Genomic DNA, 27,543 nt, shown 5'->3' on the forward strand with positions numbered 1-27,543 from the left:
TCTCTCCTGTTATCTGTTTTTTTGTCCTAAAAGTAATATTTGTTTTTCTTTAATGATGCATTATGGGGTTTGATTTTGTTTTTTTCGCTTTACACCAAAATTAGTGGTAAATTGAAAGTCTAATTTTGTAGCTACAATAATACATTTTCCTTTTTCTATACTATTTTTATTCTTGTTTGAATTTTGAAACCTTAAAATCATTTAAAAAAAAGTCTGTTGTCGAACTTATAGCACTCGTTTTAAAACATCTGTAGATTTGAGTTTAAATCTATAATTGTATTAATCCAATAAGAGCAGAGCATGTGGTGTGATTCATTTCTAAGTTACAGAAATTAAGCTGTTTTTGATTAAACTGTGCATTCTCTTATATTATGCTCTGTACAGTAATCTTAGGAGAGACAGCAATCTAACCCTTTACTAAAAATGTTGTCAATTTGCAACAAGAAGAATTAAGAATTAAGAATATACATTAATAAACTCTCATTGATCAAACAATAATTATAGTCATCACTGAAACCACAAAAACAAGGTCTAACAAGCAAAAATGAATCAACTTATAACTGCATGGTTTCCCCCTGAGCTGCTGAAACAAAAGTCTAACATTAAAAACGTTTTTTAAGCCTCACATGCAAACATGATTCAGTTGCCGTCTTACCTGTAAGGACAAACGTAAAAAACAAGACTTGAATCGTCATGGTTGCAGGAGATCAGCACTCGTCTGTCCTCTCTGCTGTGTGTGGACCATTGCCAGTCACCTTCATTGTATTAACTGGCTCCTTGTTGGAGGGTGGAGGGAGAAGAACAAACCACAGAGGACCTTCAACAACTACAATTCTGCAAGATTTTGATCACTGATCATGAATTACAGAGATGCAAAAAAGTATTTGTCAGACACCAAGCCTATTAAAAAGATGAAATGTTTTTTTTTTTACATCATACACTTCAACTGTGAGAGAAAATAATATGAATTTTCTCTCTGCATTCTAGATGCTCACTAGCCCTCTTATAACCTGTTCTCCACCTGCAGTGATGCTTTGGCATGGTCTCGATTCATTCATCAGGGGTTTGACTTCATATCAAGCACACAAGACGTGAGCAGTATAGAGCCCAACTGCCAAAGATTATGGACTTAATTCATGCAAATCTTTCTGTAAAACGAATAAATCTTTACTCACATTTCACATATCTCCCCTTAATAAAAAAAAAAAAAGCAACACTGATTTGCAATGATAGAGGTCAAATGCAACCCATAGATCTTTATCAGGTTTGCACTAATTATTTCTGCTTTTATGGTCCATTCTTCCATACAGATCTTCTTGAGAGCTGCGATATTGTGGGGCTAATAGTGGACAATAAACTTTCAACCCCTCAACAGATTTTCTATTGGATTGAGATCCAAAGACACCTCATAACCTTAAAACGCTTTTTAAGAATTTTTCAAATGTCAAAGAAAAAAATTGAAACAAAAACCTGTTTTTGTTTGTGTGTTTATAGTAAAGGCAAAGTAAAAAGTTACAACAAAGACAAACATCTAAAATGTTTGAGCAAAGCTTGCAGCAGCATTCTGACTCGACACATATGATCTTATCAGCACAACACAATGTTTGTATTGTGGTGGTGCTGAGAGAAAGAAAATGCTGAAAGGTTCATCTTATAGCTCAGGGGTCGGCAACCCAAAATGTTGAACGAGCCAAATTGGACGACAAAAAAAAAAAAATATGCCTGGAGCCGCAAAATATTAAAAGCCCTATTTAAGCCTTATAATGAAGGCAACACATGCAATATGTGTCTATATTAGATATTTTAGCCTACTATCAAAATGACTAAGTTGCTTGAAACACATGAGCATTATTAACGATTAAATGTTTATTTGTCCTGCAGTGCATTCTGCGGAGAACGACGCGTCACGTGACTGCTCTGTTGTGCAAGTTTAACTTCATTACAATATTAATGAATTATGTTTCATTGCTTTGATAAAATTAAAGAAATTTAATAAAGAAATCTGATTTTTGATCTCATTTTTATTTTGAGGATTCGAACACAAAACAATAAAATGGAACGTGCATGACGACGCTTCAAGCATTTGCGGCGCCTGGAGACTTTCATTCAGCTTGTTTAGGTGGCTTGTCACAGTCACATCCACCAAAAAGTGCAGCTTTTCCAGCCACTCAGCATCTTCCAAGTGCGGGTAGTTCAGGTCTTTGCTTTTCAGCAATGTTTTCATGTGTTCTAAACAGACGACAAAGTGACGGAAAGTGTCACCCCGGACAGCCATCGGACTTCGCTTTCAACTTCATCAAGCAATGCACGGAACTGACGGCAGTTCCATTTACATCAGCCAGCTGTTTAGCGGTCCGCTGAAAGTTAATAAAAGCCCCACTGGTAGAAACTTGTGTCCTAAGCTATGACACAAATCTCTGTTGACAATAATGCTGAAGCCTAGTATTGTAATGACCCAGTCGGACCGTCACCTGAGCTGCGTAGCAACAGCCAAACTGGTTACCAAGAAACTTTTTTAGCGAACTGTCCGTGCTTTAAACAACTCACAACCCAGCACAGTCTCAATGACATATCGCTAGCAGGAGAGACACACTCCACTTATCTGCATCAAGACCATTTGTTCCAGCGCTCACAATCAGCATAAACAGCATGGACCTGACTTCAGTTCACAACACTCTTACTCAAGGTTTTACCCTATAACTCCCACTTCCCATGAGCCTTAGGGGGTGAAGGCGGGGCTAGTGGCGGTCATGTGCATTTTATGTCTGTTAGCAGCAAAGGATTGTGGGACGCAGTTTCCTTATCTAATTAGGGCTCAGCATGAGCGTTTCTGTTTGCCCACGTTTCTTTTCATGAGGCAATTTTGTTGTTCCATCTTAGTTTATTCTTCCTGTTATGTTTGTTTCTTTTTGTTGGACCATGAGTGTGGAAGGGAGAGAGGTTGATCATTACAGTGCAATGTTGCTCCGGAGCTGCGGGTTGCCGACCCTCGTTATAACTGAATGAACACAGACAAGCTAAAGACTAAGTCTGAATCCAAATTCTATCCATACCCCTACATTTCGCTCTCCAAACGGAAAGACATAGAAAAATAGTGTCGTCGAATTCGGACGGCACTTACACTCGATGACGTCATCTACATTCGCCGGTCATCTACATTCGGAAGTAGCTGCCAGTTTACAGAAAATACATAACATCAGTTTTATAACTCTAAAAAGGTCATGCTAAAACAAGTCATTACTTACATTTTAATGTAACCTTCTGTGCTTCAGAGGACACCCACATGAGCAAACAATGTTTTCTATTTTAGGTAAACAGGTAAAATAAGAAAATTCAAATAAACGAATATCTTTTTTTTTATGCTATGTACACACCGGGAATGTGATTTGCTTTTAAGAATAGGATTAACGCGGGTTCTTGAACATACTTTTAGCATAATGTTCACACTGGACTGTTTGCAAAGACAAATCTTGCTCCAGACTTTTTCTTTTACAGCTTTGTTCCAATAAATGGAAAGACTAGATGTCATATAATTCCTCCGTGATCAATTTTTAAACGGCTTGCACTTCTGTAAATCAAAAAGAACGCTACCCATTCGTCACTACCAAATCTGAGTCCCTGATTGGACAAAGTTCATTTAGGTTTTACTTTCAATGTGCATTCAGTGGCTGCACATCTTGTACATAGAGCCTGAAAACAGTGGTAGAAACCTGTGTAGCAATGTGTGAACGCCAGATTTTTTAACTTTGAAGTCGTCGCTTGAATGTGCACTAACAAGGCTGGAGTGAATGTAGCATCACATACTAAGAGATCCAGCCATGCTTCATCTTCAATGCTCTGATTGGTGGAAGAAGGTTTTTGCACCAGAAGCTCACCGTAATGTGAGCTACATCAGTACTTACCATCACCAAGAATGAATGAATAATGGACACACTGTACATTATTCTTATTATTATTATAAATTAAGCTAAGAATAAAAAGGTATGCCCAAATTTCTCACGCAGTGTGAGACTCTGCAACCCTTGTGCTATCCTAGGCAACTTCTATTATTTCCCTGATTGAGCTGTAAAAAGTTCTCGACAATCCATAAGTGGGACAACTCCCAGCATTCCCCCACGGTTCATACAGTTGACCTGCAATTATTTTCTTTATATTACATTTGTTCATCTTGGATGTGAAGCAACTGTATTAAAAACTGTGTTCTAATCAGTTTAGAATGCACAACTTTTTTTTAACAAGACAGAGAACACACTTTTTTTGCATGCTGTATTTAATGAAGTAAACAATTATTAATTTTCTTAACACCTAATGTCTCATCCAATCTTGTGCGACAAGCAAATATGACACTAGCAAGACACATTTTTTACATCTTCCACACACAGTGGCATTTAGAGAAAGAAACAAATTGACAAATTGAAGCAATATTAAAAGAAGTAGAGAAAAAAAGACACTTAAAGATGACACTAGACACTATCTTCAAAGAAACATCTGCTGAGAGAAATGTCTGAGTTCAGATGGTGCAGCATCTCCACCAAAGATATCAGAAAGCAAATAACTTTCCCTTTGGATAATTTTGAGCACATTGGCAAGCAAGCTGGTACCATCTGTGTGCAGTAATATTAGCTAGGAACAACTTCACTCTTATTGGGTACGACTGATTTCGTCAAGTGTCATGTAATTAGACTTCTACTGTATATCTAAATCCATGCAGTTGAGATGTTCATAAACTAGCAGTAGCACTTCAAAGCAATTCTGTAGGTATCTAATAGCCAGTTTAAGAATCTTGTCTGTGTGATTCGTTCAGAGAAAGCTGCAGCTGTAGTTCTGTGGTGTAACCAGATATAATTTACTCAGCGTTAGAAACTTGGACTTGGTTTTCAACCAGATTTCAGTCTCACATTCAGGTAATGGAGTAATGACTCAAGATTCAATTTCAAGGACTTGACATTTAAATACAGACCTGAGGTTTGAGATTTGTGAGCATTTCTTATTTGTTATTTATTAATTTTCCCTCCATGACATCAATGTTAGGTCTAACAGAAATGTTTCATTGGTTAGGATGCAGACACACCAACTGCACTATGATTGTGTCACACTATGTTTCTGATGACAATTTGTGAAAATGAAATTCAAGTCCAAATCCATTCCAAGAACTCTTGCAATTACAAAGAAGGACTTTGGAAATTCAATGATGTGTTCATGCTATATTTTAAAACTGTCGTTACAATCGCACTAAGCTGATTTCGCTATAGCCTTAATCCCAGTTAGTTGTGACACTAATTTGACTTTTTTGCCTTTGTACATCTAAACTAAACATATTGGTAGTACAGAGCTCCCTAGTGATAAGTGAAGATCTTCAGTGACCACATTCAGCTTAAAGCATTCACGCTTATCGCATTATTGCAGGCAATGCAAGTAACCTTGTTTTGTATTGGTACACATACTTTTCTTATAAAGTTGTGAATTGAGTGTTTCTTTCCCACCTGCCTTTACTAATATTCACAGTATGGGTCGACATCACTTTTAGTGTCCGTCTCAGAATCACTCAATCATAAAAAGTGGAGCAGAATAAGTAAACTGGGAATTCTTATTATAAGTTACTTGTAAGATTTACACACATATCAGTAAAATAATTTGTCTCTTAAAAAGTGTTGACTTCGTTTTATAGCTGTGTTTTCTTTGGATCTATGTGATTTTGGAATGTCTCACACATTGTGTGTGTAATACTGTAAGTGGTTCAATGATACTACATTCTTAAAAGGTGGTTTTACTGTTGCAAAACATTATTTTATGAAAGAAATAATTATGATCATGTTTATTCTATTTTCATTTTACATTTTGGATGCTTCCTTGTCATTCTGGGCGAACTGTCACTTTAAGAAACCCGCTACCCTTTTTGGTAACATCATTACCAGCATTTTGTCTTTCTTCACTGAAGACTGAAATAGTAATAGTTTTTACTCACTTTTGTTTGGTAATTTTATCATATAACTGCTTTCCTGTTCTAAGAAAATAAGAAACTTATTTTCACAAGTCAGCAAACTCTGCACGTTTCCCTTATGAATAAGTTAGGTCCAAATAGTATTGGTTCAAATTTTGATCAAATATCTTTGTTGTTATATTTTATTAAGAAAGAAATTGTATGCTTCACTTTTGAGTCTACGAACATAGAGCTTATGTGCCTTACCAAAAACCTCCAGTTTTGTCTCATCTGTCCAAACGAGATTTTCCCAGAAGCTTTGTGGCTTGTCAACATGCATTTTTGCAAATTCCAGTGTGGCTTTTTTAGGATTTCCTTTCAACAGTGGTGTCCTCCTTGGTCGTCTCCCATGAAGTCCACTCTGGCTCAAACAACGACGAATGGTGCGATCTGACACTGATGTACCTTGATCTAGGAGTTCACCTTTAAGATCTTTGGAGGTTGTTCTGGGCTCTTTGGATACAGTTCCAACTATCCATCTCCTCAATTTGTCGTAAATTTTCCTCTTTCGGCCACGTCCAGGGAGGTTGGCTACTGTCCCGTGGGTCTTAAACTTCTGAATAATATGTGCCACTGTTGTCACAAGAACTTCAAGCTGCTTAGAGATGGTTTTATAGCCTTTACCTTTACAATGTTTGTCTATAATTTAGTTTCTTATGTCCTGGGACAATTCTTTCCTTCGCTTTCTGTTGTCTATGTTCAGTGTGGTACACACCTTTTCACCAAACAGCAACGTGACTATTTGTCTCCCTTTAAATAGTCAGACTGACTGATTATGGGTTTGAAAACAGCTGTGATGTCAATTAAAGGACATACCTGAGTTCATCATGACCCCCTGGGCAATTAGATCTCAGTCTTTTATGGAGGTACCATCATTTTTGTCCAGCCCTATTTCATTCGTTTTTTTTTTTTTTTTAATAATTCGGTTAATCAACAACTCAAAAGTAATGGCTGATTTTGATTATTTAATTTTCAATACATTTTAATTTATTGTTACTTTTGAACGTTTCAAGTCATTTCAGTGAGCATTGTGGACTTTCATTCTTTACCTGAGGGGTACCAACAATTTTGTCCACCACTGTAATAAAAACAATAAATGTGAAGTCAAATTGAAATGTTCTGCTTGTTGGGGGAAACTGGGAAGTCTCGATGGCACTTCACATAGGGATGCTCGTATATCCACTCTTCGAAAAAGATCTTTATAAACATAATAACAGTTGTAATGTAAGCAACTGTAAAGACTTTGTTGATTATATCAGCCACTCTGCTCCAACATCCAGGCTTCTCATCTTCTGTCCTGTTGCTAAGCAGAGTTATGGATTTCCTCATTTCACTAAGCTCCTCAGAGACTCTTTCCATTACAAGAAACACCTCAGACTTGGGATCGCTGCAATCCTGAAAACATGGTTAAACAGTCAAGTTGAATGATAAAGTCACCTTTCAAATTGTTGTATTTGAAATATGACAAAGTTCTAACCTCTTTAGGAAAAGACGGATCTTCTTTGGCAGCATCTTCAGCTGATGAACAGTGTATCAATTTTTTAATTCCTTATAAAATATTTTAATAAATTAAAATAGAACTTTGTTTAAAGCTAAGCCTCATTATGTCAGCCAGACAAAAGACAAGGTGATAGGAAAGAAAAATCTCACCTGTACAACAGCATTGGAGTCGACTGTGTTTTTTGTTGACTTTACAAGTTTGGTCTTTGTCTATCAAATACCTTACAAAAATTGTTACCAAGAGGCTTAACAGCATCATGGTAAAGATCCACACGCAGAACATAACTGAGAAGGACAGAATCAGTAAAATGAACATGAATCCTGTGTTTGCATCACCTCATCAAAGAAAGATTGGTAACACTTTATATTAAGATTCCTTAACAAGCTTTGTTAACGCATTAATAATTATTACAATAGAATTTTTAGGGTGTTAGTAAGACATTTATTAGTACAATAGGCCTAATGAGGTTTATTAAATTACTTAGTTAAAACATTTACAAGCATCATTATTAGGATGTTTTTAAGATGCTAATGTTGCATTTATTGACATTATAGATGCCTAAAAAATTTGTCAGTCTTAATAAGCTTAATAAGATTTATAAACAACCTTTGTTAACAAATTAAGAAGTATTATTATTGTTTGGGGTTCTAGTAAGATATTTATTAGCATTATAGATGTCTGACACGAGCCTAAGTGTTCATAAGCTTATAGGTTTTATTAACTAACTTAACAAATTAATAGGCTTTATTAATGTGTCAGATGCTAGTAAGATATTTATTAGCATTATAGATGTCTTGCAAATACCTGAAAGTTTTAATAAGATTTTTTAACATCTTAAGTGAGACCATTGTCTTCAAAATCCATATTACTAAACTGTTTCTAAGCTTAACATATGCATTAATAAACTTTGTTAATAGTTTATTAATTGTTTTGCAGCACCTCATCTAAAGTGTGGACGTATTTTACCACAAACAACCACAAAGCATAAAGATTGTAAAAAGAACTTTATGACATTAAAACAGAATAAATATACACAAATCTTTTTATTAATAAATCTTATTAAGCTTATTAACACTGACACATTTGTTATGCACCTATAATGTCAATAAATGCAACATTAGCATCTTAAAAACATCCTAATAATAATGCTTGTAAATGTTTTAACTAAGTAATTTAATAAACTTTATTAGACTTATTGTACTAATAAATGTCTTACTAACACCCTATAAATTCATTTATAATGCTTGTTAATGTGTTAACAAAGCTTGTTAAGGACTCTTAATATAAAGTGTTACCGAAAGATTTGAAGCAAAATTGTCTTTACCTATAAAAGGAATTTTGTCTGAAGAAGGGGGCAGAATGTCATTGAGAATAAACTGCATCACAGTCACAGAAAGTAGAATTGTGACCTTGAAGCCAATCTTCTCGCCCCCAGTTTCTGACAGCAGCAAGGAGGCAATGTCCAGACACACGAAGAAGAGAAGGGGCAACACAAAGTTTGCAACATATTGTTGTGAATGTCTTTTCAAAGTAATCTGAAAGGACAAAACCAATAACTGTACTGCTCTTGACAAAAAACATTTTTGTAAAATACCAATTATTTAAAAAAAAAACATCCAACAATGACTGATAAATGATAACATTAAAAAATGTTGTGTGCCGTTTCCTTATGAAAAAACAACTGTAATACAATAGTAAATAAAAACCGCTTTAGTCTTCTGTGTCTGTCCATTTCATTCAATCATCCTTTTAAATAAAATAATCATTCAAATAATTCAAGTATTCCTTAAGTTTTACAATATAGCGGCTACTTTAGAAATGTACCTTTCCTTTTTCTTTTTTGTTATTTTAGTGACTTTATCTGGATTTTCCTCGCTTTAATAAAGACCCAAAACAAACTAAAGACCCAAAACATTACCGTTTAAACTTTTAACAAAAAAAAACCATTTACCGTATATTCCGGACTATAAGTCGCCCTTTTTTTCATAGTTTGGCAAGGGGTGCGACTTATACGTACTCCGCAGCGACTTATATTAGAACTAAATTGAAATAAATATATTGTTAACCCTCCTGTTATGTTTATTTGTGAGGAACAGAGATGATGTTCCTGGGTCAATTTGATGTATGAGGTATGTTAACTGTTAAGAGTATGTCAAGTGACTCAGAGAATCAGCAAACTTTTTTTTTACAGTTTTACAGATCTTGAAGGCTAAAATCATAATATTCTATTTTCCAATGATTTCATAGATACAGAAATGCAAAAGAAATGACTACATTCTACAAATACAGGATGAAAACAGAGTATAGTTGGACAATGATGCTTCATGAAAGGAATAAATAAATAAGTATGAGAAAGAATTACTGTGAAATTATGAGATAAACAGTCTGCTATGATTGTGTCATATCAGGTTGTGGAACTTATTAGTTCTTGGTCTCAGATTTTGTCAAATAAATTTCCCGTCAAAATCCGACTTATAGTCCAGTGTGACTTATCTGTGTTTTGTTTTCTACTTTATAATGCATTTTTGGGATGGTGCGACTTATACTACGGAGCGACTTATAGTCCGGAAAATACGGTACATTGATAAATGAAAAGTCAATTTGTCATCTCATAAACAAATGAAATGTATGTTTTATGTTTGAATTCAGAAAAAACTCACAGTGTAAACAATCTTTGTTTGATTGTAGCCAAAATAATCGACAGATTTTGTGTTTACTTTTAAACTGCAAACACGCCAGTTTGCCGTTGTCTTGATAGTTTCAATAATTTCTTCATAACTCTCTGTTTTGTTTCTGTTGTTGACCAACAGCAGTTCTTCATCTGAGGATAGGCATAAACAAAACAACAATATTAAGGTATCCAAAAAGTATGCAAAAGTATTCAAATCCATTAAACTTTTCAAAGATTTTTAGCACTATAACCTCAAACATAAATATATTTGGCGGAATTTCATGTGAAAGACCAAGACAAAGTAGCATACAATTTTGAAGTATACGGAAAATTATAGAGGATTTTAAATTTTTTGTTACAAGAAGAAAAACATTTGAGAATTGTAGTGTGCAAAACTATTCTATGAAAACATATGTGTCTCATGTTTGAACATAAAAGTCAATGCCAGAAAGGTTTTTTCATTTTCACGTTAAAGCTGGGATTTTTGAATCAAGAATTAAATGAAAAATCAAATCTGCCAAACGGCTTTGTCTTTTTCTTCTTCAGCACCGCTCGTCGAGTCAATTAATTAAAATGATAACGAAAATGGTTTTTGACATATCATTTTTACAAAGTTCTCCAGTAAATGTGTACCAAAATTCAATTAAAAATATAAAATATCAAAAATAAAATTGAAAATCAATCTCCCAATAGGCTTTTTCATTTTCTTCTTCAACACCACTCATTCTGTGACGTAATTAAAGTGATAATGCAAAGAGAGAATTGCATTTTCGTTGTCACATTCATCCCGCAAAAACTGTCGCATAATTCAATTCCAGTCGGCAACTTCCAGGGGGGAGGCTAGTTTTCTTATTTATTTATTTTTTGACTTTGTAAGGGGATCTTGTCCTTACAGGTGAAGGACACTAGATGGACAAATAGGGCGCCATTGTAAATACAGGAACGGACATAAATGAATTGTAAATATCGTGAGCGTGGTTCATGGAGAATGAGTATAAATTATGAATTTTGCTAGATAAAAGAGTATATATTGATTTATTTGGTTGTTTATTTTTTCATTTATGATCAAAAGTCAACCCATGTCAATTGTAAGGCTCTAAATGAACTGTAGAGTGTTACAGCTGCAAAGATGAGTGGACCAAAATTCCTCCACAGCGCTGTGAGAGACTCACAGCAAGTTATCAGGTCTGATTGCAGTTGTTGCAGCTGAAGGTGGCCAAACTAAATATTAGGTTTGGGGAGCAAATTAATTTTTCACACAGGGCAAAATTGTTTTGTTTTTTTGCTCTTCCTTGATAGTAAAAAAGATTCAATTGAAAACTGCATTTTATTGTTACTTGTGTAACAATAAAATTTTGGAGAGAATGTTGGAGAGCAAACAGTATTGGGAAGTCCAAGGAACACACTAGACTTCTTTTCCTTTCGTCTTTTCCCATCAGGGGTTGCCACAGCAAATCAGTTTCCTCCATCTAACCCTGTCTCGACAATAACACCAGCTACCATCATGTCTTCGGTCACTGCATCAAGGAACACACTAAACTGGTCAGGGATAAAGTTGTGGAGAAATGTAAAGCAGGCTTAAGTTATAAGAAGATTAAGACAGCTTTGAACATCTCATGGAACCCTGTTCAGTCAATCAATTGCCAAGGAATAAGTATGCCACAACTGCAAACCTACTGAGACATCGTCGTCCACCTAAACCAGTGCTTCTCAATTATTTTTTGTGAGCCCCCCCCTAGGAAATTGAAAATGTTACCCAGCTTGAATTGTTTTACAAAGAAGAATGAGCAAAGACTTCAGTCTCTAGATGTGAAAAGCTAGTAGAGACGTACCCCAAAAGGTTTGCAGCTGTAATTGCAGAAAAAGGGGGTTGCACAAAGTATTGACTCAGAGGGGCACCCTCCACTTTTATATTTGTAAAAACATGAATCCATGTAACATTTTCTTTCTACTTCACAACTGTATGCCACTTTGTGTTGGTCTATCGCATAAAATTGCAATGGCATTTATTCATGTGTGAGAAATGTGAGAAAATATGGAAGAGTTCAAGGTGTATGAATACTTTTTGCAAGCCAATGTAAATAAGTGATTAATGCTGCAGATGCTGAAAAAAAAATCTCTCATGTGCTTACCAGAATGCATGATAGACTTGAAAGAGATGTCGCAGAACTGATAATCAAATGGGAAATGAGTTATGTCAAGGCTGCAGCTGGTATCCACCACTTGGCCATCTCTATATTCAACCCAGCCATCATGTCTGATCTTAAGAAGAGAACTTGGGGCGGTTTTATCGCGGTCTGTCCTGTACCATAGAAATACATGAATTGGATTATCAGGAAACTGCCCTTGATTTTATTTATGGGTTCACAAGTTTTGCTTTTTTGAATAGGGCTCTTACATGATAAAGGAGCCATAAAATATAAGATTGAAAACAAAAAGATTCTCAAGATTTATTGTCCAAAAAAGACAAGCTCCTTAAGATGATCTATGGCAGCTGGAAATCAAGTTTTTGTGTATGAAACAATTTGTAGTAAATTATATCTGTTTGTAAAAATGAGAACAAAAACTTTGAACTACCTTCCAATATTTAATGGTGAGCATGCACTATCGTTTGGTTCACAAAACATTTAAAACCATTCAAATTTTTTTTGTAATTGAAATGCTAGTACAGAGCTCCCTAGTGATAAGTGAAGATCTTCAGTGACCACATTCAGCTTAAAGCATTCACGCTTATCGCATTATTGCAGGCAATGCAAGTAACCTTGTAACCTGCCCCCCCCCCCTTCTTAAATAGCAAATAAACATTTAAAAGGGCGAGGGACAAGTATTAATTAACAGGAGCCATTTAATGGCCTTAAAGATTTAATAAAAAACAGAAATTATTTTGTTTTATGTGCTCAATTATTTCTCCTATGATGTCTTCGTGAACCAGTAATAACAACTACCAGTAATAAAGAATAAAAAAGAGAAAAACTCATGCAGTTGTGGTTGTAACTGAATCTGAGAGTTTGCAATAAGACCACCTCAATAAAACAAAACTGAAGATTTCAGAGTGGCCTTTTCTTGTGGCCAGTCTAAGGCACACCTGTGCAATAATCATGCTGTCTAATCAGCATCTTGATATGGCACACCTGTGAGGTGGGATGGATTTTCTTGGCAAAGGAGAAGTGCTCACCATCACAGATTTAGACAGATTTGTGAACAATATTTTAGAGAACTGGTTATTTTGTGTATGTGGGAAATGTTTCACATCTTTGAGTTCATACCATAAAAAATGGGAGCAATAACAAAAGTGTTGCGTTTATATTTTTGGTCAGTGTATATATATGTATATATGTGTGTGTGCGTGTACAGTACAAACAAAAAGTTTGGACACAGCTTCTCATTTAGAGTTTTCTTTATTTTCATGACTAGGAAAATTGTTGAAGGCATCAAAACTGTGAATCAACACATGTGGAATTACAGTGGTGGACAAAATTGTTGGTACCCCTCAGTTAAAAAAGAAAGTCCACAATGCTCATTGAAATGACATGAAACCTTCAACAGTAACAATAAATTAAAATTTATTGAAAATAAATAATCATAATGAGCCATTACTTTTAAGTTGTTGATTAACAGAATTTTTCAAATTATAATAATTATTTTAAGTAATAATAAATAATTATGCAATAAAACTATGCATTTTAAACTTACATTTCTTCAATTGTCAGATCTGGCATCCATAAAAATTTTGTGGGAACTAAAATATTCGCCTGTTCACAAAATTGATCTGGATCCCAGTGAATGTGCTCGTTGTTCCACCTCTACAGAAGATAAACATTAACATGGGAGTTATACATAAGTGAAACATGAAAAAAATAAGAAATTAACAAGATTTGAAACCCAAATAGTTGAAACTCACCCAATAAACCCAAATGTAAGAAACAAGCATCTGATCCGTCTCTCTCTATGAGCAAAGAATGTTTTTTTTATCAGCACAAATAATACTAAAATGTATTTTATCTTTTTGAAATTCAAAGATTTTATAGTTGATTGATTAGATTATATTTAGAGCTTTAATAATTATTCACCATCTCTTTAGAGATATTTTATATGTTGCGTTTCTTTTATTTTGGAAAGATGAGAACAATGAGAAGAAGATACTGAATAAAATGAAAAGGATGTTAGGAAACACCAAGCTTAATTTGAAGGAACAGCACATGTAATGTAAAACAAAAGACATTTTTACTGTGAGTCTTATCTAACCATATTTGTAGTGCAATAGCACTTGTAATGGTTATAACCTTCCTGAATAAAAAATGTCCCATCAAACATCTTGTGGCTGACTGGGGATTTCTGTTAATCAACAACTCAAAAGTAATGGCTGATTTTGATTATTTAATTTTCAATAAATTTTAATTTACTGTTACTTTTAAACGTTTCAAGTCATTTCAGTGAGCATTGTGGACTTTCTTTAACTGAGGGGTACCAACAATTTTGTCCACCACTGTGGAAACAACTGAAAATATGTCATATTCTAGGTTCTTCAAAGTAGCCACCTTTTGTTTTGATTAATGCTTTGCACACTCATAAACGCAAACCAGATGGAATAGCATGCTGCTGCAAGATGCTGTGGTAGCCGTGCTGGTTCAGTATGAATTCAATTAGGAATAAATCCCCAACAGTGTCACCAGCAAAGCATCCCCACACCATCACAACTCCTCCTCCATGCTTCACGTGGTAACCAGGCATGTAGAGTCCATCTGTTCACCTTTGCTGCGTCGCACAAAGACAAGGTGGTTGGAACCAAAAATCCCAAATTTGGACTCATTAGACAAAAGCACAGATTTCCACTGGTCTAATGTCCATTCCTTGGTTTCTTTAGCCCAAACAAGTCTTTTCTGCTTGTTGCCTTTCTTTAGCAGTGGTTTCCTGGCAGATATTCTACCATGAAGGCCTGATTCACACAGGCCTGATTCTCCTTTTAACAGTTATTGCAGAGATGTATCTGCTGCTAGAACTCTGCGTGCTATTGACCTGCTCTCTAATCTGAGCTGCTGTTAACCTGCCATTTCTGAGGCTGGTGACTCGGACGAACTTATCCTCAGCAGCAGGGGTGACTCTTGGTCTTCCTTTCCTGGGGCGGTCTGCATGTGAGCTAGTTTCTTTGTAGCATTTGGTGGTTTTTGTGACTGCACTTAGGGACACTTTCAAAGTTTTCCCAATTTTTCGGACTGACTGACCTTCACTTCCTAAAGTACTGATGGCCACTCGTTTTTCTTTACCTAGAATTTGTATTATGGCGAGAAAAAAAGGCAGCTAACAGTCTATTCAATAGGACTATCAGCGATGCATTCACCTGAACACTGATGGTCCCAACCCCATTTATAATTAAAAAAATAACACTTATTAAACCTGATAGGGCACACCTGTGAAGTGAAAACCATTTCAGGTGACTACCTCTTGAAGCTCATTAAGAGAATGCCAAGAGTGTGCAAAGCAGTAATCAAATCAAAAGGTGGCTACTATGAAGAACCTAGAATATGACATATTTTCAGTTGTTTCACAGTTTTTTTGTTATCTATATAATTCCACATGTGTCCATTCATAGTTTTGATGCCTTCAGTGTGAATCTACAATTTTCATAGTCATGAAAATAAAGAAAATTCTCTAAATGAGAAGGTGTGTCAGAACCTTTGGTCTGTACTGCACGTGTGTGTGTGTGTATGTGTGTATTTTGAAACCAAAATACTGTTTCATAAACATAGTAATATGAACTATTAGTACATAACATTGATAATATTGTTAATGTACTGATAATTCAAAAACTACACAGTAAAGGTACACAAATATACTTTAGTATTAACAGATGAGTCGTTTTATGACAAAATCAGAAAGCAATGACTATCGTATTCATGCTCTTCTGTAAACCGTGCAATTGGAGAAGCGTGGCATTTCTAAAGTGCGGCTGGCTCCATGAGAAGCACGTGCCACCAAAACTCTGCTGCGTCAGTGGACTAAGGTCCATCAGGTGGGGAACTGTGGAGGTACGCGAGGCGATTCGGGCCTCAATAAATACTTCAGTGGGCCGGAGTGGTCTTCTACTGAGGACTTGACGTGTCTGTGGGGGAAGTTGTGACTTTCTGATGACAGACACAGTTTGGGCTCAGTTTATTTAAACAGTGACGTATGTGTCAGAGGATGTTCAATTGGCTGTTCTGCATGTCAATCAAGTCACATACTTTTCGGTGAGGATTTTGATTCGCTGACAGATTTTTTTAGAGAGATGTTTTTTCTTTTTTTGGTTATTTATCTTTGCTGGCCTGCGATCTACCCTCATGTCCTTGAAAATCGACCTGTCAATTGTGATCGACATATTAAGCACCGCTGACCAATTAACCTATGAAGCATGTTTTTGGATGGTGGGAGGACGCCGGTGTTGGAGAAAGCCGGAGAAAACCCACGCGTGCATTGGGAGAACATGCAAACTCCACACAGAAAGGCCCCCTCATTGATGTTCTGTTTCAAGTCTCCCAGCTGGGACCTGAACCAGGGGCCTTCTTGCTGTGAGGCAATAGTGCTAACCACTGCTCCACAGTGCAGTCAAGTCAAATCATGTAACTTTTTTCTTTTCTTTTTTTTATTTACAAGTTTTGATCTGTAACATAATGGACTTCTTGATGCCAGTCTGAATACAGACCAAAGGCAAGGTTCAGGACTCAAATTTAGGGGACTCAAACCAGAACAAAGAATTTTTCCTTCCTTCTTCTGCCCGTCTCACCATTGAGAAGTTACGTGGTGAACCAACCACAAGTGGTAATCTAAATTCTAAAACATTTCAATTAGGTGGGGGCCAGGGTTATTCCTTGTTTTTATTTAGTTTTTTCATTGAGCATCTGAAACAAATACATTGTGATTCACTGTCGTCTTTTGCAAAAGTAAATATTTAGGTTCCTAACACATCCGAAAACATCCGAGCCACAGGTGTTTCTCTTAAAATTTTAAGCAAAAATGAATAGTTTCAACAACTTACCACATCTAGGATGGCGAAAATGTCCATTTCGATGTCAACAAAAGTCACATTATGGTGGTCTTCAACAGGACGGCCCACAGTGTATTTTTCATTGTTTTCCCTTAAATCAAACTTCTTTAAAATAAACTCCCAACTGCACTCATATAAAAAAGCTCCAAAGTGAGTTTCTGAAACAAATTGAGGATAGATTCTGATTAGCGAGGATAAGTTACAGGAAAAATAACACATTTTTTAATTGCATCCTCTAAAAAACTCCATAACTCTTGCCTGGACATAGCCTATAATGAATTTGAACAGTTTCAATAAGCCGCAAGCGGTGTTGTATGGCCAGCAGGCAATACCTGACCTCCACACCCACCTCTACGCACCACTTCCACGCTCACCGCCCGCCTCCACACAGCAGCACCACCCTCCCCGCCCACCTTTGATCAAGGCTAGTTAAAGCTGCATATGCTAACTATGTTAACCATGCTAGTTTTTCTAATGTAGCTTAAAGTGCTAGAATATTGATCAGCATCATCGACTGACTCAGAAAAACACATTGCTTAAGATGCTAATTATGCTACCTATGCTAGTTATGCTAATGTGGCTAAAAGTTTAAGCATTGCGATCAGCACTATCAACTGACTCAGAAAAACACATTGCTTAAGACGTTTATTATACTGACTATGCTAGTTATGCTAATGTGTCTAAATGTGCTAGCTCAGCGATCAGCATCATCAACTGACTCCGAAAAACACATTGCTCCATTAAAAAGAGATACAGGTAATAAGTTGATTTTTTGATTTTATCTCCATAGTAACCATTTTATGTTTTTCTTGCCTGGGGATAATGAACAGATCGACGTAAGTTTCAGACGAATCGGAAAAAGTAGACTTTTGAATTTCCTTAGCAACAGGGGTTAAATGACAACCACGCCCACATTCCTTATATGTCCATATCCAGTATTTTTCATTATGTTCCGTTCCAACCATGGATGCATGCATTCAAATGTCACAGTATTCCATTGAAAAACATAAGAGTTATAACAGTGCACCACTTTTGCTAGCTCGCCATGCGCACGCCGTTCAAAATCTATGACTTCTAACTCCAACATTTTTTCCAAAGTTGCTTGCCATTAATGCCCAAAATGTTACAAGACGATCGATAAAGATTCCAACGACAAGTTTACGTTTGTATCCGATATTAAAGCTGCTTTTTATGAAAAATTAAAGATGGCGGCCTTTCCCGAAGTCAAAGGTCGACGAAACACCAGAGTTGATTTTTGACTTACACTAGCGACATGTGCATGAAATTTCTAATAAATCACGCAATAAAATTTCATTTTTCCAAATTGTGTAAATACGCAAAAATCGTGAAATCGCAGATTATGCCACAAAATGGCTGCCAAACGATAGGTCATGTCGCCATCACATAATAATTTCAAAACTTTGTTTGGATATCCCCAACAACGTTGTATTGGTTTTGTTAGCTGATTCTAAAAAGAAAATTCCGAATTTTTATTTTTAGCTGAGTCAGTAAATTTTTTTGCAATTAGTTTTTGTTTACCACGCCCGCATTTTTTATCGATTTTGTCGTATGTTAGATCGTTTTGATCAGCGTGGGTCAGGGAATCGCATATTTCATTTTCATTACATTTTGATAAAAAATGTGCGAGCTAGCTACGATTGCAACAGTGACGAATTCGCCACGTGCACACTGTAGCTTGGCATTGATGCCCAAGAAGTTTCAAGATGATCAATAAAAATTCCTCGGACCAGTTTTCGTTGGTATGTATTAGCAACGGTTCTTTTTTTTTAAATTCAAGATGGTGGCATTATCCAAGGTTAAAGGTCAACCAAAGTTCTTTGGTGTTTGGAGGCTCAAACTAACGGCATATTTGTATGATTTCATGAAAATCACACAAACCAAAGTGTTGTTTTCCCACATTGTCAAAAAAAAAAGAAAATCGGCAATTGTCAGAGTTCGCCACAAAATGGCCACCAAGCCATCCCATAATGATTTCCAAACTTTCTTGGGATATCCCCAACACATGTGTTTTGATTTCGTGGTTTTTCTGCCCCATCCGCGATTTTCGGCCAAGTCATTCAGGATCACTTGCTGTAATTTTTATCGTCTTCGGGGCGGTGACGTTGACTTTGTGGAAAATTCCTTTTCCATTTATCCTAGGTGTGTGCACATTTTGGTGACTTTTCGAGTATGTGGCGGGGGTCAAATCTTCGCTGAAAGGCGTTGTCATAATAATCTGTTACCTGCCCTGTGCAGTTTTTTTTAGACATGTCCTTTCCAGCAGCTGAGCGAAAAGATTAAAGCTGAAGGCATTTTGTGATACAATACGAGGGGAATGTAACTTTGGACACATAAGATATAATTTCTGTAAACCCTTTTTGTACATGAGACTTGAGTGGGATGGTAGAAACATGGTACATGGGTACAACAGAGGAAAAGTGGGTAAAGAGGCTGAAGCTGAATTGAGGAAACTCACAGAAGGGGACAGGATTACAAAAAAAACGGCAACAAGTTTCTTGAGGTTGATCATCATTACTTTTACAGGTAGATGTTAACCTAAAGGTGTGCACCTGTCCACATACACACTTATCCACACACTAAAATACAAAAATACTGTGGCGTTTCAATGAATGCAGACGCTGGTTTCACCATAAACTCCTCATTTATTCCGAACACTCGGTTACTGTCGGCCGTAACCACGCCGTACAAAAACAGGGTCAGCCTCCCCAACTAAAAACGAGCTTCCCTCCTAGTCTCGCGGCTCTTCCTCCCCTCTCCCGCCACGCCCACTGTTCTCCATAATCAACAGAGCAATTTAGCATCTAATAAAACATTAACGAATGAACAGAACACGGGGATGCTACACTGTCTCCCCCTTACAAAGTCCCTCGTCCCGAGGGGCCGCAGAAAAAGTCCTTGAGGTGGCCTGGAGGCTTTCTCTGTCTCTGAGGCCTCCTTGGAGTGAGAGTTTGGGGTTGTGCTCGTGTTTCTGGAACCTCCAGCTGAGGAGCAGGGGTAGAGTCCAGGGAAGGGGCAGAAAGAGAAGGTTGTAGAAGGGGGCAAGAATGTACGTCGGATGGGGGTTTCACATTTCTTGGAGGATGTTTTGGGGGTCCAGAAAACTGCTGAGGTTGAGCATCACCTCTATAAGGGGCAAGCCGGTCCAGGTGGAGAACCACCCGTCTTCCCCTAGGTGGGAGTCGGACCCTATATACTACCTCACCCAGCACCTCCAACACTTCACAAGGCCCAACCCAGTGGCAGTCAAGTTTGGGGCACCTACCCTTCCTCCGTTTAGGACTGTACACCCACACTAGGTCCCCAGCTTTAAAGTCTCTTCCTCTGGCCCTCATGTCATAGTTCCGTTTCTGTCGTACACCCGCTTTCTGTAGCTGATCACGAGCAAATTCATGGGCAGAGTCCATCCGGTCCTGGAGTCTCCTGGCATATTCCGGTCCTGGTGGAACTGCTGGTGTGTCTGGGGTTTTACCAAAAGCCATCTCGGCTGGTGTCCGTAGCTCTCGTCCCAACATCAGCAGAGCAGGAGTGCACAATGTAGAATCCTGCACAGCAGACCTGTAGGCCAAAAGAACAAGGGGTAAATGACAGTCCCAATCCCGTTGGTGTTCGGCTGTGAGGATGGCAAGTTGTTTTGCCAACGTTTTGTTGAACCGTTCGACCAATCCATCGCTCTGGGGATGCAAAGGTGTGGTCCGTGTCTTTTGTATGCCCAGCTGCTTACACATAGCACCAAATACTGCAGACTCAAAATTTCTGCCTTGATCGCTGTGGATGATCTCCGGTGTTCCAAATCTGGCAAACATCCCACCAAAGCATCTGCTACAGTCTCTGCTTCCTGGTCTGGTATGGCGTATGCCTCGGGCCATTTTGTAAAATAGTCCATGGCTACGAGAACGTAGCGGTTGCCGTGGTCTGTGCGGGGAAAGGGGCCCATAATGTCCACAGCTACCCTCTCCATTGGGGCGCCCACAGCCAACTGCTGGAGCTGGGCACGTGACTGATCTGGCGGGCCCTTGTATGCTGTACAGAGATCGCAGCAACGGCAAAGTCTTCGACATCCCTCCTCAACCGGCCCCAATAAAACCCTTGTCGGAGTCGTCGAAGAGTTTTTGAAATTCCGAAATGGCCGGCTCCTGTAGTTCCGTGACAGGTTTTTAGAACAGATTGTTTCAGGGAACTGGGGACCACAATCTGCCACCTCTCCTCCCCTGTTGCTGGTTCCTTCCAGGCTCTCTGAAGCACCCCGTCCTTCAATCGTAGGGCCCCGAACTTTTCTAACAGTCCTTTGGTGGTCGGTGAACCCCCAGCTACCTCCTCCCACTTTGGTGTCTGCCCAGCCTCCGCCCACCGCAGCACAGGTTTCAGGTCAACATCCTGTTCCTGTTGTGCTCTCCATTCAAGGGGGCTGACGAGTTGTATTGCCCTGCAGATCGGGTCATCACGGTTGTCCACGGGGCCCAGCTCCTCAACGCAGAGCTCTGTTTCCCGGGTCTCCCTTTTTTCACAGTATCCGCACCCAAGAGGGCCACAGGGCCGCCGGGACATGGCATCAGCGTTGGTATGGTGAGCTCCTGCTCTGTACTCCACTTTGAAGGTGTACGGTGCCAACTCCTCCAGCCAACGTGCAATCTGTCCTTCTGGCTCCTTGAAGGACATCAACCATTGAAGTGCTGAGTGGTCAGTACGAACAGTGAACGGTAGTCCACACAGGTAATACTTGAAGTGGCTAACTGCTCTCACAATGGCAAGGAGTTCTCTGCGCGTCACGCAGTAGCGCCTCTCTGCTTTGTTGAAAGTACGACTGAAGTACGCCACCACTCTCTCCCCTTCCGATCCAACTTGGCTCAGCACTGCCCCCATTCCTACCTCGCTGGCAATTCTTATCCAGAATGAATGGAAGGTTGGGGTCCGGGGGATTAAGAATAGGAGACTCTGTCAAGGCTTTCTTTAAAGAGCCAAAGGCCTGCTCGCACTCTGGTGTCCAGGCAAAATCCTTGTCTTTTCTCTGTAGGCCGAACAAAGGTGCAGCTATACAAGAGAAGCCCCGCACGAAACGCCTGTAGTAGGAAGCTAGGCCGATGAAACTCTTCAGTTCTTTTAGATTGGTGGGGGTTGGCCAGTCTCTCACTGCTTGCACTTTCTCCTCCAGTGTGCTGATGCCATCTCCACCAATCCTGTGCCCCAGAAACTCAAGCTCTCCCTTCATAAAGCAACATTTGTCAGGGTGGAGCTTCAGACCAGCTGCTGCTATTCTCCGTAGAACCCGCCGCAGAGACCCCAAAGCTGTCTCAAAGGAGCCCCCGTGGACCAGAATGTCATCCAAATATATCAGACATTCCTGTCGAGGGGTGTCGGCCAGCACCTTTTCCATTAAACGTTCGAAGGTGGCCGGAGCATTGCACAGGCCAAACGGCAGAACACGAAACTGCCAAAGCCCCCTCCCTGTGCAAAAAGCAGTCTTTGGTTTGGCTTCAGGGCTGAGGGGCACCTGCCAGTATCCACTCCGTAAGTCCAAGGAGGAGAACCAGGAAGAACCGGACACCAAGTCCAAAGACTCATCAATGCGGGGTAATGGATATGAGTCCTTTCTAGTCACACTGTTCAGTGGCCTGTAGTCCACACAGAACCTCATTTTTGAGCTCTTCTTTTTGTTAACCATCACCACTCCCGAGGCCCAGGGACTGTCAGACGGCTCAATTATGCCAGCCCTCAGCATCTCACCAATTGCATCATCAGCAGCTACTTGGTGTGCCAATGGGAGGCGGCGGGGGCGTGTCCTGATGGGCCGTGCATCACCAGTGTGGATTTCATGTTGGACCAGGTGTGTCAAGCCAACTTCTTCTTCAGACAGAGCAAAAATGTCCTTGAATTCTAACAACACCTGCCACAGTTCCTCCTGCTGCCCAGGGTCTAAGTTATCACAGCTGCGTTCCCATACCTTTCTTAATTCAGTCAACCTGTCCAACTTGTCAACAGAAGGCTGTCGGGTTGAGGCGGGAGGCTGTGCAACCGCCGGGGGCTGTGGGTGGTGAGGAAGCGGAAAGTTTTGAAGTGGGGGGTCTAACCGATGGTGTGCTCCTCTCACCTTAGCAGCAGGCAGTTGCGGTCTGGGTACCTGTGAAGAATGCACCATTGGGACTGTGGGGCCCCTGGGAAAGGCCAGCGTGTTATTTCCCAGATCCAGCACGCAGCTGGCAGCCCGCAGAAAGTCCAGTCCCAATATGCAGGGGTCCTGCACTGCTGCAACCCACACCTTAAAGTCCACAGAAAATTCTCCAATCTGTATGGCCACTGTCCCTTTCCCCAACATAGGAGCGAGCTCACCGGTTACAGTCCGCAGTTTCACGATTGTAGGTTCCAGCTGTGTTCCCGCAGGAACCAGGTCAGGTCTCAAAAGTGTAGCTGTGGAGCCGCTGTCAATAAGAGCTATACAAGGGGTCCCGGCCAGGGCGACAGGTATGTGACAAAAATCTCCTTTATGAGTCCAGCCCACCACCCTCAGTGACTCTGTGTCGTCATCTGTCTTTGGCCACAGTGAAGCCCCGCTCCAGCTGTTCGGCTGGGTTTCAACCTGGGGAAATGAGGCAGTGGGGGACACAGAGGTTGGGGCCTGTGTCATCCCATCTACACAGGCCCGGAGTCGTTTCCCTGAACACCAGCCCGTTTTGGGCACCGCACGCTGATATGGCCAGGTTGGCCGCACACCCAGCAAACGGGTGGGTCCCGGCGAGCGCGAGCGCCAGTGCGCGGTGGTTGCACGGCCATAGCTCGGATCAGTTCAGTCAATTCATCCGCCCATGCTGGCTTTTCTTGGCTTGAGTCTGCGTGTACCACAGTCCTTACGACTGGACCGCTGCCAGCGGAGTCGTTCTCTGTTGCTGCTGCTCCAACCATCTCACGTTCCAGGGCTAGCTCCAGAGCCTCCTGCAGGCTGGAGGGATGTGCCAGTTGTGTCTGAATCCGCAGCTCTCTGGGGCTTATGGCTCTGATGAACTGATCTCTGGCTAGTTCACTCTGCACATCAGCAGGCATGTGGGCATATGCTCTCCTTGTTAGGGTTTCAATGTCATTGGCCAGTACACGGAGCGGCTCACCGTCATGTCTTAATCTGTTTGCCAACTCCGAACGAAGGACACTGGGTCTGCAACACTGTCCAAACCGCCGCTGTAGAGCACTGACCAGAGCTTTATAGTCACCCCTTTCTGCAGGGCTGAGCAGCAGCAGGCATGTTAATGCTTCATCTGTGAGGCACATGGCCAGCTGTAGAGCTTTAACATCTTCTGACCAGCCTGCAGCATGCGCTAAAAGTTCAAACTGGGCATGGAAAGCCTCCCAATCCGCTTTGCCGGAGTATTTCGGAGTTTTCACCTGGAATTGGGCTGGCCGGGCGCCGCCATCTTTGTTTACATTCGGCTTGACGTCACTGTCCGCGGGCTTTTTCGCGCCGGCTCTGGCTGCCTCGCTGAAGCCGGCATCAGCAGCCATCTCCCTTGCTGTTTGTCTCAGACGGGCTACGTGCTCCGCAGCGTGGCTCAATCCTACCAGATGTCCAGACAGACCAGCGCGATCATCGTGCGTCATCTCCTCCTTAATTTTGGGACGAGCGTCGGGTTTTCCTCGCGGCGTCGCCATCTTCCCCGCTGACTGAGTTGCAATGCACAGCAAGCCCTACCAGACTAGCGGTGAGGTGAGTCAGAACTCAGAAGTTCTCCTTTTTTTTGTTTGATTGCTTTTACTTCTGACACCAATGTGGCGTTTCAATGAATGCAGACGCTGGTTTCACCATAAACTCCTCATTTATTCCGAACACTCGGTTACTGTCGGCCGTAACCACGCCGTACAAAAACAGGGTCAGCCTCCCCAACTAAAAACGAGCTTCCCTCCTAGTTTCGCGGCTCTTCCTCCCCTCTCCCGCCACGCCCACTGTTCTCCATAATCAACAGAGCAATTTAGCATCTAATAAAACATTAACGAATGAACAGAACACGGGGATGCTACAATACCTTTTAGTTGGAAAAACGTTCACACACATGCATATTGGCCTGTGCAAAGTACAAATACAGAGAAGCTCACATGCAAATACATATGCATAAAAGCAAACACATCGAGCATATTTCATTCCTGCACAGGTACAGGTACAACTACCCAGTGGTGCAAAAATTAGCGGGCACCGCTACTCACTTGTTTGTGTTTTACTGTGGACAATGAGGTTAAGAATTTCAAATAATAAAATAAAAGAAGGGAAGGACCCGGTCATCCCCACACCAAGCTCTCAGGAGAAAGAGGGACGGCAGGCAGTAGGCCCTAGAAACCTGCACAGAGCAGCAGATCAAGAGAATCCACTCCTTGGCCAACCTGACACCAGCAATCCAGACTAGAGCCGAAAGGACCACTGTTTGCCACCCCCAAGATGATATTTTGCAGCCCCCGCCATAATATGAGAGTTTAATGTTAATGCGTCCCGCCAGTTTGTATGAATGAAACTTTTTCAGTGTTGTGTGCGGAGCTGACCAACCAACCAATCACAGTGGGGTATATGACTCTTGGGGGCGTGACATTGACCGGGCTTGAAAGCAGGGGAAAATTGAAGGCAGGAAACCAGACAGCCCCATCCCCGGACCACATTAAGGAGTTCCTTACTTTCCTTTTTAGAATGTATTTATTCGCTCGTAATTTTCTAAATACATGCAGTCCATGCTGAACTTTTCTCTTTGCCGCACGGACCCAAACAAGGGTTAAGAATATGGTTACAGTTAGGTGTGTGGCGGTGTATCAACCCCAGCGGCTTGCAGTCAGTGCAGTATTAAATTTCCAGCTGCGTTCGCTCAGGTAGGGGCCTTGCTCCCGCCCCTTTTTCGTGATATTTTTGTGATGATTGACAGGTGATGCTGGAGCAAAAACATACGTCACTCACCAGGTAATCAGCGCAGCGTTATGTCCACCTAGGTGATCTCAAACACGCTTATTGTGCATATTTTGGACCTTTTCTTTGATCTCAGGTATCGGTAACGATTGTTCTGATCTCCAATGAACAGCCCTCGTTCTTTTAGGAACCACAGTTTGAATACAGTATAAAAATATAGGAGTGGATGACCGTCTGCTCTACAATAACTTGTGACCGGTGTTTAAATGTGCAAAAAGTCATAAGAAAGAAAATCCAAAAATGGTTACTGAATTTTGTTTCTCCTTTACTAATTTGTGGTTTAAAGAGTAAATTTAAAAAAATAAAAAATCAACACAAACTCAAAATTGGGAGCACATACTCTCTGACTTCTCCACCTTAAATTTCAATAAGTCCAAGTACAGTCCAGATTTACTGACAATCATCTTTAAGCCAGACTGAGGGTCTCATCTGTTTGGGAGGAAGTGCTGCCAAGTGTCCAGCAGTAAAAAGTAGGCAAGAGAAGCCGTGTTCAGAAGAACCCATTGATGGAGGTTACAGAACTATTAAATTTGAGTCTCCTTTTGTGTTTAATAGTTATAATTCAACAGTGTTAACTGAACTGTGTTAATAGGGACTTTTAAATTAGAAAACAGCAGCTATTGAAGACTGAATACACAGAAATGTATTACTGATTTATTTACTTATAAATTTTTTTTATTTACGTATTTTATTTGAATGAGAGTTTTATAAGTACATTCAAGCACCCTGTGAGCAAAGAACCCTGCATGTCTAATGTGCAAATAAATCCAAATCCAAAAGGATTAAGGGCCGCGGAGGAGGAAGGAACTGCAAAGCAGTCTAACCTCCAAGGTGTGTAGCAAATTGACCCCCTTTCCCTGAAACCCTCATAAATTGTCATGTAAGGAAAAAAGGGAAGTTTGGGGAATGTATTCCAAACTAACCCCACATTTTTTTCTGAAAACCCAGCCCCCAGTCCCCCCGTGCATTGGACCCCAGGTCTCCCCAGTCAGGTGGATTAATTGCAAGGACAACTGACTCCATAGTCCTAACCCCCCTTCCTTCACCCTGGACCCCGCCCCCAAGCACCTCGCCCTAGCCGGAGTTATAGTCAAGGACGGATGGGACCAAGGCACCTGACCAGTAAGAGCCTCCCATGAGTGTCTCAGTGAGCATCCCAACCAATCAAACAGCTCAGACCACATGTAGCCAGTATGCCCCCCATTCCACAAACCATCCCCCCATCTAAGACAGAACCGACCGACCACTCAAGCCCACCTCTTTTAGATCCTACAGACATCATAGTAGTAGGTTTAAAGGTTGTCATCTGGACTTGGGTTTTAAAGTTGAAACGTCTGAAACTTTAAAAACCAAGTCCAGATGACAACCTTTAAACCTACTACTATGATGGAATCTACCTGGATGAATGAGAGTCTTCATAGACATA

The 27,543-nt window shown here is 40.2% G+C and overlaps 1 protein-coding gene across 5 annotated transcripts in view; it reads right to left on the reverse strand.

Moving 5' to 3' along the window:
• The window catches only part of LOC105357460 (5-hydroxytryptamine receptor 3E-like), a 48,864-nt gene that overhangs the window by 17,286 nt on the left and 4,035 nt on the right, over positions 1 to 27,543 (reverse strand). For 2 of the 5 annotated variants that reach the window (XM_078938128.1, XM_078938127.1), the window contains exons 3-11: positions 17,165 to 17,331; positions 14,054 to 14,098; positions 13,846 to 13,955; positions 12,285 to 12,454; positions 10,142 to 10,302; positions 8,806 to 9,016; positions 7,631 to 7,765; positions 7,458 to 7,498; positions 656 to 7,375 (exon numbers count right to left, since the gene is read on the reverse strand). In XM_078938128.1, coding sequence (XP_078794254.1) covers positions 7,085 to 7,375; positions 7,458 to 7,498; positions 7,631 to 7,765; positions 8,806 to 9,016; positions 10,142 to 10,302; positions 12,285 to 12,454; positions 13,846 to 13,955; positions 14,054 to 14,098; positions 17,165 to 17,331 — 1,331 coding nt within the window. In that variant the 3' untranslated portion in view covers positions 656 to 7,084. Of the gene's footprint in view, positions 1 to 655; positions 7,376 to 7,457; positions 7,499 to 7,630; positions 7,766 to 8,805; positions 9,017 to 10,141; positions 10,303 to 12,284; positions 12,455 to 13,845; positions 13,956 to 14,053; positions 14,099 to 17,164; positions 18,456 to 27,543 lie in introns of those variants that run through there. The other 3 variants (XM_023949543.2, XM_078938130.1, XM_078938129.1) reach the window with 3 other exon arrangements.

This window comes from Oryzias latipes, chromosome 19, assembly GCF_053564925.1.
Source record: "Oryzias latipes strain Hd-rR chromosome 19, Olatipes_Hd-rR_3.1".
Taxonomy (NCBI): domain Eukaryota; kingdom Metazoa; phylum Chordata; class Actinopteri; order Beloniformes; family Adrianichthyidae; genus Oryzias; species Oryzias latipes.